Source organism: Podarcis cretensis (genome assembly GCF_951804945.1).
Source record: "Podarcis cretensis genome assembly, chromosome: 9".
NCBI lineage: Eukaryota > Metazoa > Chordata > Lepidosauria > Squamata > Lacertidae > Podarcis > Podarcis cretensis.
Genome location: NC_137178.1, coordinates 22,837,091 through 22,857,056, shown reverse-complemented (window position 1 = coordinate 22,857,056; position 19,966 = coordinate 22,837,091). Strand labels below are relative to the sequence as shown.

At 43.3% G+C, this 19,966-nt stretch overlaps 2 protein-coding genes across 5 annotated transcripts in view; both read left to right on the top strand.

The window, feature by feature from the left end:
• The window catches only part of CENPE (centromere protein E), a 299,890-nt gene that overhangs the window by 70,023 nt on the left and 209,901 nt on the right, over positions 1-19,966 (top strand). The window lies entirely within an intron of this gene.
• Positions 23-19,427, top strand: LOC307223891 (sodium/hydrogen exchanger 9B2-like). 4 transcript variants are annotated; one of them, XM_079990271.1, is made up of 12 exons: positions 23-130; positions 5,768-5,865; positions 6,900-7,041; positions 8,656-8,826; positions 10,260-10,402; positions 11,689-11,816; positions 12,816-12,991; positions 15,391-15,497; positions 15,841-15,990; positions 16,950-17,058; positions 18,125-18,261; positions 19,041-19,427. In XM_079990271.1, exons 2-12 carry the CDS (start codon positions 5,809-5,811, stop codon positions 19,254-19,256), a joined length of 1,536 nt encoding a protein of 511 aa, XP_079846397.1. In that variant the 5' UTR covers positions 23-130; positions 5,768-5,808; the 3' UTR covers positions 19,257-19,427. The 4 variants fall into 4 exon arrangements, with proteins under 4 accessions (XP_079846397.1, XP_079846396.1, XP_079846398.1 ...); XM_079990270.1 differs by lacking the exon at positions 23-130 and adding an exon at positions 3,020-3,276; XM_079990272.1 differs by lacking the exon at positions 23-130 and adding an exon at positions 3,020-3,312 and having other exon boundaries at positions 8,701-8,826.

Here is a 19,966-nt window from a genome sequence, read left to right as displayed (position 1 = left end):
TTAGTCTCCTTTCTTATATCCTAAAATATTAAAGTGTTTTAAATAGATTGTTCGCCCAAATAACAGAATATTGCAGTGCAATTGGACACATGTGTCCTCAGATGTAAGCCCCGCAGAGCTTTAATGGCAGGTAAGTCTGTATATGATTCAAGCTTTAATTAATCTATTTGATTACTTGAAAAACTGCACAAATGTTCTCAAGAGAAGCCTATGTACTTTGTTTTTTAGATGGTGCAGTGCGCGTGCTGCAGTAGGCATCAGAACAGGTATTCCCCATTCTCACACAAGACAGAATGCCACTTCTTGGTACACTTTCAATCTATAATAAATGTAAGCATCAGTACCAGGAAAAGGCTCTAAGTCAGAGCTTTCCAAACTCTGTGCCGCAACACGTTAGTGTGTCAGCTGCAGTGTGTAGGTGTGTCATGCAAATGCTCCCCAGTCGCCTCTCAGGGCTGGAAAGGGGTTAGTTTAACCTCTGATTTGCTAGTAAAACTGAATTATTGTGCCGCAAAATGATGCAAAACTGAATTATTGTGGCGCAAAATGATGCATGTCTAAAAAGTGTGTCGCCAAAATGAAAAGTTTGTAACGCTCTGTTCTAACTATTTAAAAAAACTGATTGACAGGATTACAAGTCATGTAAGGGCAATGTGGAGGGGATGCGGGTGGCGCTGTGGGTTAAACCACAGAGCCTAGGACTTGCCGATTGGAAGGTCGGCGGTTTGAATCCCTGTGACGGGGTGAGCTCCCATTGCTCGGTCCCTGCTCCTGCCCACTTAGCAGTTTGAAAGCATGTCAAAGTGCAAGTAGAGAAATAGGTACCGCTCTGGCGGGAAGGTAAATGGCGTTTCCGTGCGCTGCTCTGGTTCGCCAGAAGCGGCTTAGTCATGCTGGCCACATGACCCGGAAGCGTACGCCGGCTCCCTCGGCCAGTAAAGCGAGATAAGCACTGCAACCCCAGAGTCGGTCACGACTGGACCTAATGGTCAGGGGTCCCTTTACCTTTACTTTTAAGGGCAATGTGGAAGAAAAACCAAGTCTTGATTAGGGTGGAAGCCTGCTCAAGACCGTGTTTGAGAAGACCTCATCAACAGCCCGACACTCTTCTGAGCTGATCACTGGGGTGTTCTGCTGACATACAGAGCTTAACAGCTTTTATTGGGGTGGCAACGTTCTCACAACCTGATTAATGAGAGACCACAAGTTAGCTTTGAAAGGAAAAGCACAGGAAAACTGCATTTGTGGGTCAAATCCCCTCAATCATTCCATCCTGGAAGACCTACTCCCTGCCTTGCAGACCTTCTCCCACTTGGCCTGGGAGGGCAGCGCACTGACTCCATCTACAAAAGCTGATGCAGCTGAAGAGACCAGAGATAGTCTTGATAGTCTCTCAGTTCAGACCCAGGTCATCAAACCGGAGCTTCCACAGCTGCTGGCAGCAGCAGCAGCAGGTATGTTCTGTGCTTATGAGAATATTTTATTCTCTAGCTAATTATGCTGTTCTAAATGGGGGTTTTATATTTGGCTTCCTTTAGTGATGTTTTCTTTTGAAATGTTTTAAGATTTATTTTTCTTAACTTTTCTACATTGAATGTGCATTCTGTAGTTGACCACTTTAGCAATGTTTTATTTTGAAATCTTTAAGATAATAGTTTAGTTTCTTGTTGATTATGTTGTTTTGAATGAATACTTTATATTTGACTTACTTCAGTAATGTTTTATTCTGGCTTGTTTTATTCAGTCTTTTAATGTAGGTTGTGAACCACTTTGAGATTCCCCCCCCCCTTGAAAATATAAAGCGGTATAGAAAAGAAATGAGTAATAATAAACATAATAATAATAATGTTTCTTTCACATTTTAATCTTTTAAGCCCCTCACCCTCCTTCATGCTGACACTTTTTTTACACTCTAGGGAGACATAGCCTTATGATACAAACAGTCTCAGACCTTGCAGACCCCAGACCCATACATTCAGCAAGGACTAATGAAATAAATGGTGTTCTGTGATAGAGATAGATAGATAGATAGATAGATAGATAGATAGATAGATAGATATTTGTAAAGATCTGGATTTTGGAAAATATTACTGTTCAAGAGGAAAAATAATTTGCAACAATATAATTTTTACCCTTATGTCTATGTGTATTTGGTATAATATTTTTATAACAACTTTTTATTTGAAGAAGATATGTTTCACATTTTACAAATTCTGTATTTTATAAACAAAACAAAACAAATACCCCACCCCAAAAAATCCTGTTAAGAAAATTCAAAAATACAAAATTACCCAAAATAAACATCCCTTTTCTACCCCTTGACAATCTTGTTCTCTGTTGTAGTCATGTGTTGATGGGACTTGAAGTCCAACAACACCTGGAGTACCTACCCCACATTGACTACCTATCCTATATCACTGTGCAGCACACCTGGAGCCCTCCAGCATTCCCAGGTGAAAATAAGAATGTTCTGCTCTACATCAGTATCACTGCTAGTGAGTTGTATTTATTGATTTAGGGTTCCCCCCCCCCAGGCCTTAGGGGTATGAGTACACCTGCATCCCCCCAGAAAAAAGCACTGTATACACACACACACACACACACACACACGTGTGTGTGTGTCCGTCCAATTATATTCTAAGTTTTCAAGTTCTTGATGCAGTTAAGCACTTTGATCGTTAATGACGGCTGGCTTATTTTAGATGTGTAAAACATGCAAACAATTATAGAATATATAGCTTTAAAGCTGGAAAAAAAGGGAAGTAGAAACTCAATGTATTGCTGTGTGAAAGTGGCTTCAGGTAATCTTCAATGCCCCTTTGTGGGTGCAGCAGTCCAAGCCACCTGCTTGTTGGTTTCCTTTGTAAACAACAAAAAAGCGAATTCCCGCCATGCTCTCCACACAAACAGCTGAGGGGAATGCTCCTCCCGGTTGCCAGTTAGCTTTCTCTCCCGCTGCCTGGCGCTCTTTCTCCAGGCTCTCCTTCCTTCCGGAAGGTCAGGAGCGACCGTTAATCAAGCGGAATGTTGGAGAGGATGGGATTTAATCCACGCCATCTTGGTTTCCATGGCTTGACAGAGGGTTGGTGAAGTCCCTGGAGAGAAATGGTCGCCTCAGAGCCAGCCTGGCGATCTGCCGCTGAAACCTAGCTTGAGGGACAGAGGTTGACTCTTCAAGACTGCCCTCCTGGCCTGGCCACTGGAAGGTGTAAATCAGGCTCAGCCGCCTCAGTGGTCAGCTATTCTGGGCCCTCTGTCTCCTCTTGCCCTCCATGGGTGAGCAACGGCTTCTGTGTGACTTTCCGAAGACAGGTAGGGATTTATCTCTGAGAGGGCTGGCATGTGCACTTACATTGATCTGCCATTGTACTGGCCCACATTTGGTCAGCCGAGCTGCTTGAGACGGAAAACATATTCCAGCTTGGCCCAGTTAATGGTTTCTTAAACCCTGCTGGGTTCACTGGAAGTTATTCCCATGTAAGTCAGTGCAGAGGTGACTGACTGCTACTGCCAGTGCTTTTTTCTGGGGGTACGCAGGGGTACACATACCCCTAAACATTTTGTGAATCTAAGTTTGGCCTCATTGAGGGGCAGTATTTCAATATGAGTAGGAAAATGAGAGTATCCCTAAACATTTTTTAAGGAAAAAAGCACTGGCTACAGCCCAATCCCAAGCATGTTTACTTGGAAGTAAGGCCCACTGATTTACACACCCTAGTAAGTGTCTTAAGGGTTGTTGCAGCCTTAGTCTCAGTAAGCAAGTGTTTAGGAGGTGATCTTGATGTGAAGCTTTTGAAAAGCTGTTTACAATTTTTATCCCCTCTTACCCAGGGTCCATGTTTCCTTTGGAAATGAGGCAGACACTGTGGTGTCCTTATGATATATGTTTTTTTCACACACACACAACCTGAGCCTACGATAGAGAGGTTCAAAACATTGCCCTCCAGGAGTGTCCCTTCTCTCCCATTGCTGCAGCCTCTGATTCAAAACAGGCAACTGACATTGTACTCTGGGCCCCTTCTCCAGCTTGCTAAGTTTAACAGACTGATGCCTTTTTCACATCGATCACAACGCAGCCAACTGAAAGCCTAAAATGTTGTCCTAACAAAAACTCTAGGACTGTCTTCTAATGTTCTCAGAGCTCAGGGAGGGGCTCCTTGCATTTGCTGGCTGGCACAGAGTCTTTGCTTTGCTGATAACCCATCTCCCCTTGTTCTCTGCAGTTGGCCAATCTTTACGGCAATCTTTTGAACACGGGGAGCTGAGTCCAGTTATTAAGGGTCTGGCTTCCAGTTTAACTCTCCAAGCATTGATTAAATTCTAACACTTACTAAATACAAGAGTTGTGGGTGTCTTGCACCTACAAACCCTGGCACCCACAAACTCATAACAATATCAGGGTTGCCATATTTCAAAAAGTGAAAATCTGGACAGAAAAGTTGTTGAGCTTGCGGCTGCAATATTCCAGATATGCCCAGGAAATTTCGAGCATATGGCAACCCTAAACATTATACACCAGGGTTGCTAGAGGTGTTCTCATTCTTGCCATAGTTCTAAACAAAGCAAAAACATTTGGCCCCTCCACCTTGCCAAACCACAACTATAACTCTTCATTGATTTTAGCACCCTAAGGTCGTCATTGCTGCTCAAGCTTTGACAGCTATGTGGAACAGCGCCACTTTGGCAAACCACTGTATTCCCATCTGAAGTCAGTTTCTTTTACATGTCGGCAGCCTACCGAGGCTTTGTACACACTATAGGGATGCGGGTGGCACTGTGGTCTAAATCACTGAGCCTCTTGGGCTTGCTGATCAGAAGGTTGGTGATTCGAATCCCCGTGACGGGGTGAGCTCCTGTTGCTCTGTCCCAGTTCCTGCCAACCTAGCAGTTCAAAAGCATGCCAGTGCAAGTAGATAAACAGGTACCATTGTGGTGGGAAGGTAAACAGCGTTTCCATGCACTCTGGTTTCCGTCACAGTGTTCCGTTGCTTCAGAAGCGGTTTAGTCATGCCGGAAAGCTGTCTGTGGACAAACGCCGGCTCACTTGGCCTGAAAGCAAGATCAGCGCCACACCCCATAGTCATCTTTGACTGGACTTAACTGTCCAGGGGTCCTTTACCTTTTACCTTTGTACACACTATAATTTTAAAGCGGTTTACTCCTCACAATGTTACAGCACCTCTTAAACTACAGTATCCAGAGTTCTTTGAGGGAAGGAATGTGGTTTAAAGTTATGGTGTACACAGCCTAGAAACTGTATTGGCATGCTGACTGTGGAGGCTTCCCTCCTCTGCAGCCAGCATGGCAGCACAGACTACTAATCTTTTACTAGGTCAGAAAAAAAAAAATACTTTACACAGTTTAGTAAATATTGTTAGTTGATCTGCAAGATTTTGCTAGAGCACTGTACTAGAAAAAAAGAAACCCAAATCCAAAGATGTTCTTTTACTCAGTACAAGAGTTCATGTAACTTCAAACACATACTTGAGGCTCAGGCAGAAACTGGAGTATTGCTGTGTAACCTGCCTATTGTAGCACTGTATGAACTCGCACAGACATTTGCAAAAGAGCACTGACATTGTTTTTCCTTCTACCCTTGGTTCATTGGATCGAAATCCACTGTAATTTAGCAAGTAACCCTGTGGTTGGGAAGCTGAATGTTTAAATATTAATAGAAAGAAATCCCAATGCTGTTGGGAGTGGGGGGAAACCCATTTAAATCAGGTAGAATATATGGCACCTGAAATACATTTTGTTTAAATCATAGGTTGGTCAGCATGTCGGAGGATGTTGTGAAGAACAGTAAGGATGGGAGGATACTTTGCAAAGACCAATAAGGTTGATTCCGAGCCTGAAATAGCTCAGGTATTTGTCAATTACATATTTTATAAATATATTCACAGTTTGGGTCAAAAATGACCCCCCCCCATGAAGTATTTGCCTATTTTTTAGGGAAACCGCCAAAAACAAACCCTGGACATTTTAGCCACTATCTGACAATTCCGCCAGGATGCCGTAGCGAATCCTGGCTATGTCCAGGAAATTCCAGACATATGGCAGCCCTAACTAGTGGAGGCTCTTAATGTGTTTTCGAGTTTCTTTTTGAATATACAGGCTGAGCACAGCTTAAGTATGCCCAATAGGACAGTTCATAAAAAACTTTTTTTTGAAAATGCCTGCTCCAGAGGTTTTATCCTACTGCACTAGGGATTATATAGCTATATCTGAAATTTCATGCCTATCAGTTAATATCTTGACCCTGCTCCACTGAACTGAAATTTCAGCCCTCACGGCATAGGAAAACAGCCAAGTAAAACAGCTATTTTCGTGGAGGAGGGTCAAGATATTAACTGATATGCATGAAATTTCAGATATAGCTATATAATCCCTAGTGCAGTAAGATAAGACCTTTGGAGCAGGCTTCTTCTTCTTCTTTTTTTTTTAAAGTTTTTAATGAACTGCCCTATTGCCCAAGAGAGAGGGAAGTCTACTGCCCTACACCTCTCTAGCTCTCTCTCCAGCCCCTCTCCAGAAAACCTGTCTGCCTCATTTGGCTCATTTTGCAGGGACACACTGCACACCAAGATTATGTCAGCTGGAACGGGGAAAAGTCTTCCTTTGCCCCATTCAAAAGAACTTTAAGAAGACCCAGTTAGTGGGTGAAATCTCACTAACGAAAGATAGCTGCGCCTGGTAACTTTACAAAGGACAATTTAGGAGTGGTCCTTTTGACGTTATTCACCTTGTGATTTCGAAATCACAGTCTTGTCACGGTATATCTTCAGAAGTACCGTAAGTCCCATTGAGTTGAGTAGCACTTGCTTCTTAGGACTCCGGCATTATTTGGTACATCAATTGTTGATAATGTGTCATCCCCCGCTCTCCCCGTTTTAAATCAGGAGGAGATTCTTCCTGTAGAAAATGAAGAGGCAGCGTCACTGAAGGATTTTGAACCGCAAGTGGAAGAGGAGCCACCAGGAAAACTGCGGCAAATATGTATTTTCCCTCCACAAGGCATATTTGCTGAAATAGTAACAAATGGTATGCAAAGGGAATACAAAAGGGGAAGCGAATACAGCCACCCTTTAGTTTTCTATTGGCTATAATTGTCTTGGTTTCTTTTTTTTTAACCTAATCTTAAGGTCCAGGGTTTTATATTCAAAAAGGTATAATATCAGCTGATCAGTGGTAACTCCCCTTTTGGCAAGGGTGGAGAACTCCAGCATGTAACTAATCCCAGTGGAAACTGAAGTCACCGACAATCAGCTGATCCCTTAATTACTGGCATTTATTCAGACATCACTTTGCTGGCCTATGGAACTGTGAATTCTGCACAGTGTCACAGCTAACAGTACTGGGATTGTTTTCATGGTCTCTGATTTGTGTGGGGATGTTGACCTTCTACAAGGCAGAAACAAACCAGAGGTTTAAGGAAGTTGCAAGGCTAATTATCCCAGGATAATTAATTGTGGAACGTCAAGCACCCTTGAGGTGAATTGGCAAGAAACGTGTAACATATTCTAACATTTTCATGTGTAGTTCTTCAGCAGGTTTGGCTCAGTTAACCTGCCTGGATATGTTTAGCCACTCGCAGGTCTTTGGAGGAAAATCAGAGTGTGATAAATCAAGTAAAACCTTCAGGAGCCTTAACCAAAACCTTCAGAACTCCACTGAAATTCTTTTGTCTGCTAAACAGACAAGATAACTGATATCCCTTCCATTTTGATCCATCAGCTCTGCAGTTCATTCCTAAATATTATTGTTTTAATCATTATTGTAAGCTTTTAAGCCTGGTCTTAATGTTCTCTCTTGTAAGTGAACTCCCAAAAGTCTATAACCCTCACTACATTTATGCAGATTTATCTTGAAAGTGGGTCATGACCAAGCACACAAAGAGACACTTTGTCCTGTAATGTGTACAGAATATGACCCAAATAATTTGATCTGCAGAAAACATCACGATTCATGCCTTGCCGCTGAGTGAAATCTCTAAAGATCCTAGATGAAATGGTCACATAGGAGAAAGTTTTACTATTTATTAATCCATTTATATTATTTGCAGTGGTATTTATTGCTTTTGATTTTTGTTGGAGATAGTATTCATCTCCCAGGAACAAAGAAAGAAGGATAAGTATGGAAGCTCCTTTGTGCCATTGGCTCCCTGTAACTTCCGTTTTCATTCGCCAGAGCTGTGTAGGAAATGGTTCTAAAATTGCATCTGCACTTTACAGTGCTCCCATTCTGGTGCAGCGGGAAAGAACAGAAGGGGCTGCCAAGAAAAATCCCTGTTCTCAAACAAATAACAGTAACTGGGAGGAGATCTGAAACGTCTCTAAAATCTATTTAGATTGCAGAACAACAATAAAAAAGCAATCATGCTCATCTGTTGCCTCGGTTGCATGGTAGCACATTTAGCACCATAGCTGATTTGCAACAGCCCATCATTGTTGACTGCATGACAACAAGCATTTGACAGTAGCTTTAAATAAAGAATCAAATTAAAAGAACATTTTAAAAAACGGCACAGAAAAGTGCGTTACTAGCACAACTTTTGTTTCTTTCATTACTTTAACCAAAAATCAGTTTTCATGAAGCTCTGAAGAACGTAACATGATTTCTGAAGGATGCTAAAGCATTTCTTCCCCTGTTTTCCAGTAGCAGCAGCAGCGCTGATCTGGGCTATTTTCTGGGCTGTTATAGGCAAGGAATGTCTTCCTGGTGGAAATGTCTTTGGACTTTTGTTCCTCTTCTTTTGTTCTTTACTTGGTGGTAAAATTATGGAGTCCATTAGAATACCTGGCTTCCCTCCACTCCCTCGTCTTTTTGGTAAGTATTGCTTTATCAGGTACCGTGCATCATCTTATTTTTACATAGACCTGGTTTTTTCAATATGACAGCAGAGTTGTCCAAATGTCAATTTAGGCTCCCATTTTATTTATGCATCATTTCAAGAGGTTTCCATTGGAGATCAGTCATAGGCTTATTTCCTTCAGGTAACCGAAATGTTACAAAGGGTATTTCTAGTTTTAAAGAGTTTCTTTGTCCATTTCCCCCCTCCAGCCAGTGAGTAATAGAGGACTCTCAAGTGTAAGCAAGATATAAAGCATATTTGCATCACCCTACATACGATCCCATCCAGCCAAAAGAGGAAAAGATGTCAGTCTTGTTAAATCCATTGAATACATGTGCCTAACTACCTCTCAGACTGAGCTGGACTTGAGTCCCTTGTATTTTGGGCAGGAGAGTGACAAAAGACAAGGAGCTGTTTGTTTAAGAAAAGCTGGTTTCTTAACATGCATATGTAAGTTGCTGTTAGGATCTTTGTATGTTGATGGTCATATACCTGCTTCATCAAGTATGTAAGTTTGAATTCCACCGATGCACAGTAAGATCAATCCCAGGGATCTCTGTGTCTTGTCAAATAGAAAAAGGAAGAATGGCATCTACCAGTCACTGTCAGTTTAAGCTGGAAGGCTGTTTTCCTTCTCCATCTGAGACAACACAGAGTGGTTGGGGCAGAGAGAATCCTATCTGCATGTCCTTCTTCTTCTTCTTCTTCTTCTTCTTCTTCTTCTTCTTCTGCAATTGCTGGTAGCTGAGTAAGATTGTCTTCTATAAACACAGTTTTCACAGTGAGTCCACAAGTGACTGTGGAGGCCAATTCTGGATCCCCACGTCCTTCCACAGTGGGGACATAGGTTTCCAGGCAGGAGTTAATCATAGTAGTGAGGGTTTGCCAAGCGTGCCTTCCTCTTAGCATGGTTCTCCCTTTCGTCCCGAGTTTGAGCGTCTTCAATTGGAGCACTCGCAGGCCAGTGTTTCCCAGTTGTGGGTGAGATCTCCATGTAAATTAGATAAGTAGGTACTGTTTTTCAGACTTATAAGCAGCCACAGAAAAGGGCTTGAACAGGATCTGGGCTGCAGTTCTGGAGAAGGGATCTTTTCACCTTTGCCCACAGAACTGTTTCCTTGACTTAAATTTGTGCCACAGTTGTTACTTGGTACAGATTGGAGAAAAGGCATTCATATGCTGCTCTCTTCCCCAGCTGCCTGCAACTGTTACTGGTTTCCAGCAGATTAAAATTGTGAAAGGGTAGAGGGGAAAGGATTCAACCCCTCTCCCCCAGTGATATAGCCCAATCCCAGCCCCATTCCATATTGTTATTCTGGCACACAATTTAACACTGCAGCCACTTCATCCCATGCTTGCCGCCTATGATGTCAGCAATGAGTGACATGCCTTTCTCTGTTCCATTTAGGGATGCTGCTCGCTGGGTTTCTCATCAGGAATGTCCCGTACACTAGTAAACTAGTCCAGATCAATGTGAAATGGGGAGCTACCCTGCGAAACATTGCCCTCTCAATTATCTTGGCTCTTGCTGGTCTTGGCCTAGACCCACAGGTGAAGTATCAAATGGTCCTTAACACATGCAAAATCTTTATGGACACTGAGAAGTGTGGCAAAGAGCTTTCCTGGACACCACACAAAAGCAAAATAAAAGAATGTTGCCCGCAGAAAGATTGTTTATTCTTTAAACTCTTCCCAGCTCCAAATATTCACTAGATAATATGCTAGATATAATTTCTCTATCCCACCTCTCTCTAAACATCAGAGACATTTGCAGAACCCAGAAAACAGAGTTGTTACCTAGATGCCAAACCCACAGCTCTTGGATTCAAGCACCATTCTATTTAAATTTTCCATTCCTAAGGAAGAATGAAAACAGATACAGTATTTTTTTATTGCGGTTGTAGTGGTATGATTTGGTACAAAAGTATGGGGTTTTTTTGCTTTGGAGCAAGCTCTGGAAAATCTTTTGGAGCAAGTTTCTTGCAATGCCAATGTACGTTGGGGAAAATACATCTGTGAAGGGCAACTATTGGCTAGCACCAATCCAACACACTTCTATCCCTAATCTCTGTCACTGTTTTTACATAAGTTTCTGAATTTTTTAAGGTGAAGGCTGAGCATCTTACTGAATACAATGGTACCTCGGGTTAAGAACTTAATTCGTTCCGCTTTAGTTAATGGGGCCTCCCGCTGCCGCTGCACGATTTCTGTTCTCATCCTGAAGCAAAGTTCTTAACCCAAGGTACTATTTCTGGGTTAGCAGAGTCTGTAACCTGAAGCGTCTGTAACCTGAAGCATCTGTAACCCGAGGTACCACTGTATATTGTTACAGCTCCTGATCTACAGACCCTTTTTTTTTTAATTAATTACTGTTTTATGTTTTATGAATTACTTCCACTTACGCTCTGCTTGTATATTTGTAAATGAAGGGCATTGCAAGTCTCTAATTCTCTCTCACCCAAAGGGAATTAAAATTAGATAGTGTTGCCTGTGCATGCATTGCTTAAAAAAAGAATGTGGGGGAAACTTGCAAGCCCCCTAATTCTCGAAATTAAGAGTGAGACTTACTGCCAACCTAGTATGCAGTTTTCTGGAATGCATATCTGTAATGCACTTTGAAGAGCTGCATTCACACTGCAGGAGACGAACTGAAAGGTGTACGTCTATCTTCATCCTAAACACCTTGAATCCACTTCCAATCTCCTATTATAATGCATTGTATTGTCCCATACAATCAAAGCTGAGTACAGCAGAGCAAATCTCAACTGATTTTATGTAACAGTAAAAAAGAAGTTGACAACAGTTGTTGTTTTAAAAAAATGTGTTTTGTCTTTCAGGCTCTGAATAAGTTGAAAGCGATCTGTTTCAGACTAAGCTTTGGTCCTTGCCTCACGGAAGCATGTGCAGCAGCTGTCCTGTCTCACTATATAATGAACCTGCCATGGGAATGGGGATTTATGTTAGGGTAAGAGATAACTTTGCTTTCTCTTGCTTGCAAGCGGTACATATCTTCTAGCAATACCTACAACTGCAATCTTAAACACAGCGCGCAAAGTCCCGAGCCCTGAGGGGATGCTTCTTTTGGGTTCTTTAGTGTTATTAATAAGAATATGCAAGCATGGAATCTCTCCCTTCCCTTGCAATCCATTACCAGTCTGGATAATGAAGGTGCTTTGAGCGTTTCATACAGTGGCGGCACTGAGAAACACAGAGAAGACTACTGAAGGTAACGGGGCCCTTTATATGTCCAGCTGTCCTTTGTCAACAACAAATTGTCACTGTTTTTTTGTGTTGAATATATGCTTTGTGGTAATTTATGGACCTAATAGCAGGCATCCCCAACCTTCGGCCCTCCAGATGTTTTGGACTACAATTCCCATCATCCCTGACCACTAGTCCTGTTAGCTAGGGATCATGGGAGTTGTAGGCCAAAACATCTGGAGGGCCACAGGTTGGGGATGCCTGACCTAATAGTCATTTGCACATGTTGCTATGCAACCAGTCCATGCAGAGTGTAGGCACCCTATATATAGAAATGAGCAAACCAGTGATGTTTTTTTAGGGAGCAGACTAGCAGGCAGGGCCCATTACTTACATCATAGGAGCCTACACAACACAAAACACTGTTCCTGTATGTAGCTTTTATTTTATTTGTTTTTTATCTTACATTTTGGAAATGTACATCCAGGTTTTTTCCCCTTTAATTTTTTTGGGGGCCCCCAAGAGAGGGGGCCCTAAGCTATAGCTTGTTTAGCTTATACGTAAATCCGGCACTGCACACAGCTGTGTCTTGTTTTCCCTTTTTTGCAACATGGAGTGCATTGTTGTGATTATAGAGAGAAGGGGAGGGAAGAGACATTTATTTCCAGAAATTTCTGATACATCATCTTCTGTAAAGTTTTATCTGAATGAAGCAATGTAATGTTCCCTTCTTTCTCCAAGAGCTGATTTTGTGCCCTTTCAGGTTTGTTCTAGGTGCTGTGTCTCCTGCTATTGTCGTCCTTTCATTGCTGATGTTGCAGTCCAGAGGATATGGTGTCGATAAAGGCATTCCTACCTTGCTAATAGCTGCTGCCAGCATGGATGATATCGTGGCCATTACAGGATTCAACACCTTCTTGGGCATCGCCTTTTCCACAGGTACTGGAGCTATGCCCTAGAAATGAAAAGCCACTGCATGGACCCATTAAAAAAAGCATAGGCAGAATTGGGAGGCTTAATCTGGTGCCATTTCCCTTGAGGATAGGAGAAGGCTGACTTCAGGAACGGTTCATTATGATGTGACCTCTTCTCTAACAGAGAATATATGTTGTCAAACAGCTGTGATTGGGAGAAGGGGAATTCCATTCTATTCCCATTAAAGCGGAAATTACTTAATTTGCACTTTCTGAAATGATGCACAGACTGCAGCTCAGCCATCCTTCAAACTCCACACAGCTATGAATTTTGCAGTGCAGCTTTCCAACTAAGTGCTATGCGTGAAAGAGGTAGCAAAAGCAGCACATCACATGAGACAGCTGCGCTGAACTTTTCTATTTTATGTGGTAGTTCACTACAGAGGTGAGCTTTCTGAAGACCTTGCACAAAGCCTGAGTGGCGGCTATATAGTGTCTGCTGTTTATTAAGCACTCATTTTTATCTCTTCCTGCAGTGGTTATACAATAGCCACTGCTGAGTGAGCTAATTTGTTTGCACAGAGATTATACGACTTCCCATCAACTGATTGTTATCCCAGACTTTTTAGTGTGCTTTCCCATCACTTTGCTTACTACAAAAAAGTCTGCTTTTAAAAAAGAAGTAAAAGTTGGTTTGTTACGTGGAAACCTAAATTTGCAGGTATGAAGTTGAATACATCCTTCATTATAGTGACAGTCTGGAGGGAACCCAGAATTCTGGTTCTGAGCTGAATTACACCACCTTTGTCTTTCCTCTTATATTCATTTTTGCACTTTAGAAACTGTAGAACAATCACAGCAGACGAGCGCAATTTCTTTTTTTCTTTTACTTCTGCTGTGGTACAGTGGCTGCCACCTGCTGGACAGAGAACCAATTGAGTTGGAAGGGACCCTAAGGGTCATCTAGTCGAACCCCCCAGCAATGCAGGAACCTCAGCTAAAGCATCCAGGACAGATGGCCATCCAACCTCTGTTTAAAAACCTCCAAGGAAAGAGAGTCCGCCACCTCTTGTGGGAGTCTGGACAAAGCCTCTCAATTCAGTAGTTGCTTTTTAAAACAAAAACAAAGATATCTGGAAGACATACTCTCAACTCTGTCTGCTTTCTATCTTGAAAATACTCTTCAGGACATTTCTTCTCTCTGCGCTCCTCATTTCTCCTCTGGTAACTACTGTGAATGCATGACCTGCTGTCTGTCTGTAGACACTGCAGTCGTCTGCAAGGGATTCCCACACGACAAGGTTGATGTTGCCAGCCTTCATGTCTCATTTGCAGACATCTTTATAGTGCAGAGGGACGCGGGTGGCGCTGTGGGTTAAACCACAGAGCCTAGGACTTGCCAATCAGAAGGTTGGCAGTTCGAATCCCCGCAACGGGGTGAGCTCCCGTTGCTCGGTCCCTGCTCCTGCCAGCAGTTCGAAAGCACATCAAAGTGCAAGTAGATAAATAGGTACCACTCCGGCAGGAAGGTAAGCAGCTTTTCCGTGCGCTGCTCTGGTTCACCAGAAGCAGCTTAGTCATGCTGGCCACGTGACCAGGTAGCTGTACGCCAGCTCCCTCGGCCAATAAAGCGAGATGAGTGCCGCAACCCCAGAGTCGGCCACGACTGGACCTAATGGTCAGGGGTCCCTTTACCTTTACCTTATAGTGCAGAGTTGGTTTACCAGCAGGCCTGGTGCCTGAAACCAGCTCCCCGAAAACCACATCCTTTGGGATCCTGCCATCTTCCATTCTGTGTACAGGACCAAGCAAGGTGTAGACCATGGGTAGGCAAACTAAGGCCCAGGGGCTGGATCCGGCCCACTTGTCTTCTAAATCCAGCCTGCGGACGGTCTGGGAATCAGCGTGTTTTTACATGAGTAGAATGTGCCCTTTTATTTAAAATGCATCCCTGGGTTATTTGTGGGGCATAGGAATTCATTCACTTTTTTTTCTTCAAAATGTAGTCCAGTGCCCCACAAGGTCTGAGGGACAGTGGACCGGCCCCCTGCTGAAAAAGTTTGCTGACCCCTGGTGTAGACGCTGCTGAGACAGAAGTGTGAACAAACTGGGAATGTGGGTTTGAAGTGAATTAAAGCTCTGTTGCCCTATCACAACAACTCCACTTTTTTGAAGGACTTTAGGAAAGTGAGGGGGCGGGGAAGGCACTGAAAAGTGTGGGATGAACTAATGATTAATGGGAATAATATAACCACTGCTCAAGCAAATAAGGATTAATGCTCATTGCCATATAACCAGAAACAAATTAGAACTCATGCTCAGCAAAGGCCAGACATAATCTATCCTCTGCATAAACTTTATGCAAGCAAAGCAGGAAAATGAAAATCTGTGTTTACACCCTTTTCTTCTGTTGTGTCCAAAAAGGCTCTGTCTTCAAGAGTATCCTCCGTGGTTTAATAGAAGTTGTAATCGGCGCAGGAGCTGGTGGCCTTCTGGGAATTTTTATTTGGTACTTTCCAAGCAAGGATCAGGTAAGAAAGGAAGCTGCTGGAAAGTTTCAGCCTTGCATCTCATCAAGGAGAAGTGGTAGTGGAATGATGCAAAAGACACTATCCATGTCCTAGTTTATGACTGTTGAGAATGTGATCCAGAGATTGTCAATGCTACAAAATCACTCTTTCCCAAGGATGTGAATCCTCCGTGACTCTGTTGGAGAGGAGTGAGGATCTTTCAGTCATTGCTGATTTTGTCCTAAACGGAGGACTCATTTGTAGATTTTAAATTAACATTATGATTCCATCAATTTAGGGCAGTTTCTTAGTAATGCTATAGTAATATTTTAAAGGTACTTTCTATTTTCTTCCCTGGTCTTAGACATATATTGTGTGGAAGAGAGCATTCTTTGTATTGGGTCTCTCTGCTTTTACTCTTTTGAGCTGCAAGCATTTTGGCTTTCCTGGATCTGGAGGCCTCTGCACAATTGGCTTGTCATTTCTGGCTGGGCTGAGATGGTCTGTGGAGAAGGTGAGCATTCTGCAAACATAATGTTGTTGTTTAGTTGTTTAGTCATGCCCGACTCTTCGTGATCCCATGGACCAGAGCACGCCAAACACTCCTGTCTTCGCAAACATAATAATAATAATAATAATAATAATAATAATAATAAAAAAATTATTTTTACCCCGCCCATCTGGCTGGGTTTCCCCAGCCACTCTGGGCGGCTTCCAACAAAGACCAAAAATACATTAAAATATCACACATTAAAAACTTCTCTGAACAGGGCTGCCTTCAGATCTCTTCTAAATGTCAAGTAGTTGTTTATTTCTTTGACATCTGAAGGGAGGGCCTTCCAGAGGGTGGGCACCACTACTGAGAAGGCCCTCTGCCTGGTTCTTTGTAGCTTCACTTCTTGCAGTGAGGGAACCGCCAGAAGGCCCTCGGCACTGGACCTCAGCGCCCGGGCAGAACTATGAGGGTGGAGACGCTCATTCAGGTATACTGGGCCGAGGCCGTTTAAAGCTGAGAACTCAGGAACAGATTTGTGTGAAGGAGAGGACTCAAGTTGGACTGCTTTACAGTAGCACCCTGGGCTCCTTTAGCATCAAGGGCAAGATAGAAATGTAATACTATGAATGACAACAACTACAACTACACAATATGCTAGTTATTCATAGCTTAAACTGAATATAAATAAAAAATTTCTAGAAGTTTGGGGAAAATGGGTACAAATTGAAAAGTGGTTCCTTAAACAAAATTAACGTTGGACACATTGATCAATTACATGGCTAGTTTGTGGGGAAAAGAATTCCAGAATCCACAGCCGGTCAGCACCTGTATTGATCAGGACCAAGCAACATGCCGCAGAATAATATATTATGCTATGTAATTGCTTGTTACGTTAAAAATTGTTATATTTTAAAGATCTAATAAAAAAGAATCATACTAGTTCTTGTAACACTTTGTGTTCACTCTTCATCTTGCAGAAAGCAGTAGAAGAGATTGTTAGAATTGCCTGGCAATTTTTCCAACCCTTTCTGTTTGGTTTAATCGGGGCCGAAATATCCGTTGTCTCTCTCGGACCAAAAATGGTTGGTAAGTCTGCTAACCTGTGCTGGCAGGGGTGCCAACTTGAATAAGACATTGTGTGAGGAGGGGCAGGTAAGCCCCGCCATGCATAATTGATCACATGATGCAACACACACACACCATTTGAGTGACAATGCCCATCAAGTTGTGAGTGGCCCGGCCCCCTCAAATATTTTATTAGGGACTCAGCCTCTAGAAATTGGCTCCTACGCACTGATGAGTAGGGTTATAGTCCCTTAAAAAGGTAAAGGACCCCTGACACTTAAGTCCAGTCACAGACGACCCTGGGGTTGCGGCGCTCATCTCGCTTTACTGGCCAAGGGAGCCGACATTTGTCCACAGACAGTTTTTCCGGGTCATGTGGCCAGCATGACTAAGCTGCTTCTGCCGAAACCAGAGCAGTGCACGGAAATGCTGTTTACCTTCCCGCTGGAGTATTACCTATTTATCTACTTGCACTTTGATGTGCTTTTGAACTGCTAGGTTGGCAGGAGCTGGGACTGAGCAATGTGAGCTCACCCCATTGCAGGGATTTGAACCACCGACCCGATTGGAAAGCCCAAGAGGCTCAATGGTTTAGACCACAGTGCTACCCTCGTCCCTTAGAGGACAGCTAATGGAGCATCTCCTCCAAAGCTGAACAAGCAATGCATTTCCATAAGTGAATGGGCAGAGCAATACCCCAGAGAGAACAGAGCAGAGGATCAACTGCTGCATCCCAGCCCCTGCTGCTTGTGTGAGCCACAGCAGAAGGTGGCAGGCTGGAGTGGCTTCTTTCCCCATTTTTCACTGTGGCAGCTTAAAATATACTCAGAGTCCTGAAGTGATTTCATGCTCTTTATTGCTAGCGTAGGGGACACAGGCAAGTCCAAATGGCCCACACAGTTCTATTCCCTAACATCTTGCAACTGCTCCCCACTGTCTCAGTTGGCCATCTCGCTCTCACTTAATGTTAGGGCTTTGTCCTGCTGACGCATCACCCCGCTTTTGACTTTTGTTCGTAACAAGATGAGGATGAGGGCTGATTTCCCCCCCGAGAGGAATAATGAAGTATATATCCCTCTGCCTACAGGGTTTTGTATGATCACAATGTGTTTGGCTCTCATGATACGAGTTACTGCTACATTCCTGTTGGTGAGTTTTGCTGGCTTGAACTTCAAAGAGAAAACATTTATCGCGCTGGCATGGATCCCCAAAGCAACTGTCCAGGTAGAGTACGCCTATATAGGAGACCCTGTTTCTTCTGCAGAAAAGATGCTAAATCACCCACCATGGTGCGCTACTCTAGGTGGGAAAGGCGTATTGCTTTTGACTCTTGCAAGCAACCTGATAATCAGCTTCCTTACTCCATCAGTTAATTTCTTTCTCTTTCTGAAGTGTTTTCTGTCACAGCTCTCTTAGGAGATCACTTTCCCCATGCATGCAGATTTGCCCTCAAAAGTGATCTCACTAACAGAAGCCCCTTCTGTTGACCCCAAAAGCATTGTTTTTACTTTGGGGAGATGCCATTCTGTTTCCTCATACACAAATTCAGCAACCCAGTGAATTATAATAGTAACAATACTGATAACTTGACCCATACAGCAGCGACAGCCCAGGCCTCCCATTTTGCAAGTCAGAAGCTGATTATCATTTCCCCACAAGCTGGATTGAGCCCCAGGGTCTCCAAATTTAAGAAGGGCCACAGTGAACTGCGATTGTAAGGCTATTCAAATCTGGCTCCTGTAAGTCCTGAACTGGCCAAATGAAAGAATCCTGCTTGCACTCTAATATTAGTCAATGAAGTTCATGGAGTGAAAGGGGTTTCCCTTCCCTCGCAACCGCAGCAGCACTGTCTGTTCAGGAAAGCCCCCTCTAATTCTCCAGAAAGGCTTCTTTGTGGGGTGCAGGTAGCTTTAGAAAGGGGGACATGCAGACAGGAAACTTTCCTTCTGTGACTATAACATGTGATCCAATTCAATGTCCTTTCCATCCCCCCTTCCCTGCAGGCTGCAATTGGTTCTGTTGGTTTAGATACAGCCCGAGAGCTGAAGGACCCAGTCCTAGAACATTATGGCCTGACCATCTTGACAATAGCTTTCCTGGGAATCCTGTTAACAGCTCCAACTGGGGCTCTGATCATTGGCCTGGCAGGACCCAAACTCCTTCACAAGACTGACTTGGGCGATGAAGAAGATGGGGGGAAAGCATCTTCGCCAATATAGGGAAGTGTCAGGGAATACCTAAATCGGAACTCCAAGCTTCCAAGAAATCACAGTGCCCTATAGTGGCATACAGTTGTCTGAAATCCCATGTGGAATGCTTGTAGGTCCTGCTAAAACAGCAACCCAAGTAGAGGAGAATATAGTTACATTAAATCAGCATCCAGGTGTTCCTTCATCGGAACTCCAAGCTTCCAAGAAATCACAGTGCCCTATAGTGGCATACAGTTGTCTGAAATCCCATGTGGAATGCTTGTAGGTCCTGCTAAAACAGCAACCCAAGTAGAGGAGAATATAGTTACATTAAATCAGCATCCAGGTGTTCCTTCATCGGAACTCCAAGCTTCCAAGAAATCACAGTGCCCTATAGTGGCATACAGTTGTCTGAAATCCCATGTGGAATGCTTGTAGGTCCTGCTAAAACAGCAACCCAAGTAGAGGAGAATATAGTTACATTAAATCAGCATCCAGGTGTTCCTTCATCCTTCACACAGGAATTTTGAATGACCGCAGCCACAAGTGGAGTAGATCAGTGGCCTGGTTCAAAGAGACAAATGCCAGCAGGGCATAAGAAAGCATTTAGGGTGGCTCCATGAAGTGTCACCGGAAGTTTATTCAGTGGTCTCAGCAGAAAGACATGCCAGAAGCACCAATCCCATCAGTAAATAATCAAGAGAAAGTTCATAGACTTTACAACCGATGGTCAAAGCTCC

Coding starts and splice junctions, on each gene's coding strand:
- LOC307223891 (XM_079990271.1), top strand. CDS start 5,809: ATGGGAGGATACTTTGCAAAGACCAATAAGGTTGATTCCGAGCCTGAA. Junction 10,403..11,688: donor GTCTTGGCCTAGACCCACAG/GTGAAGTATCAA, acceptor TTTGTCTTTCAG/GCTCTGAATAAGTTGAAAGC. Junction 17,059..18,124: donor TCTCGGACCAAAAATGGTTG/GTAAGTCTGCTA, acceptor CTCTGCCTACAG/GGTTTTGTATGATCACAATG.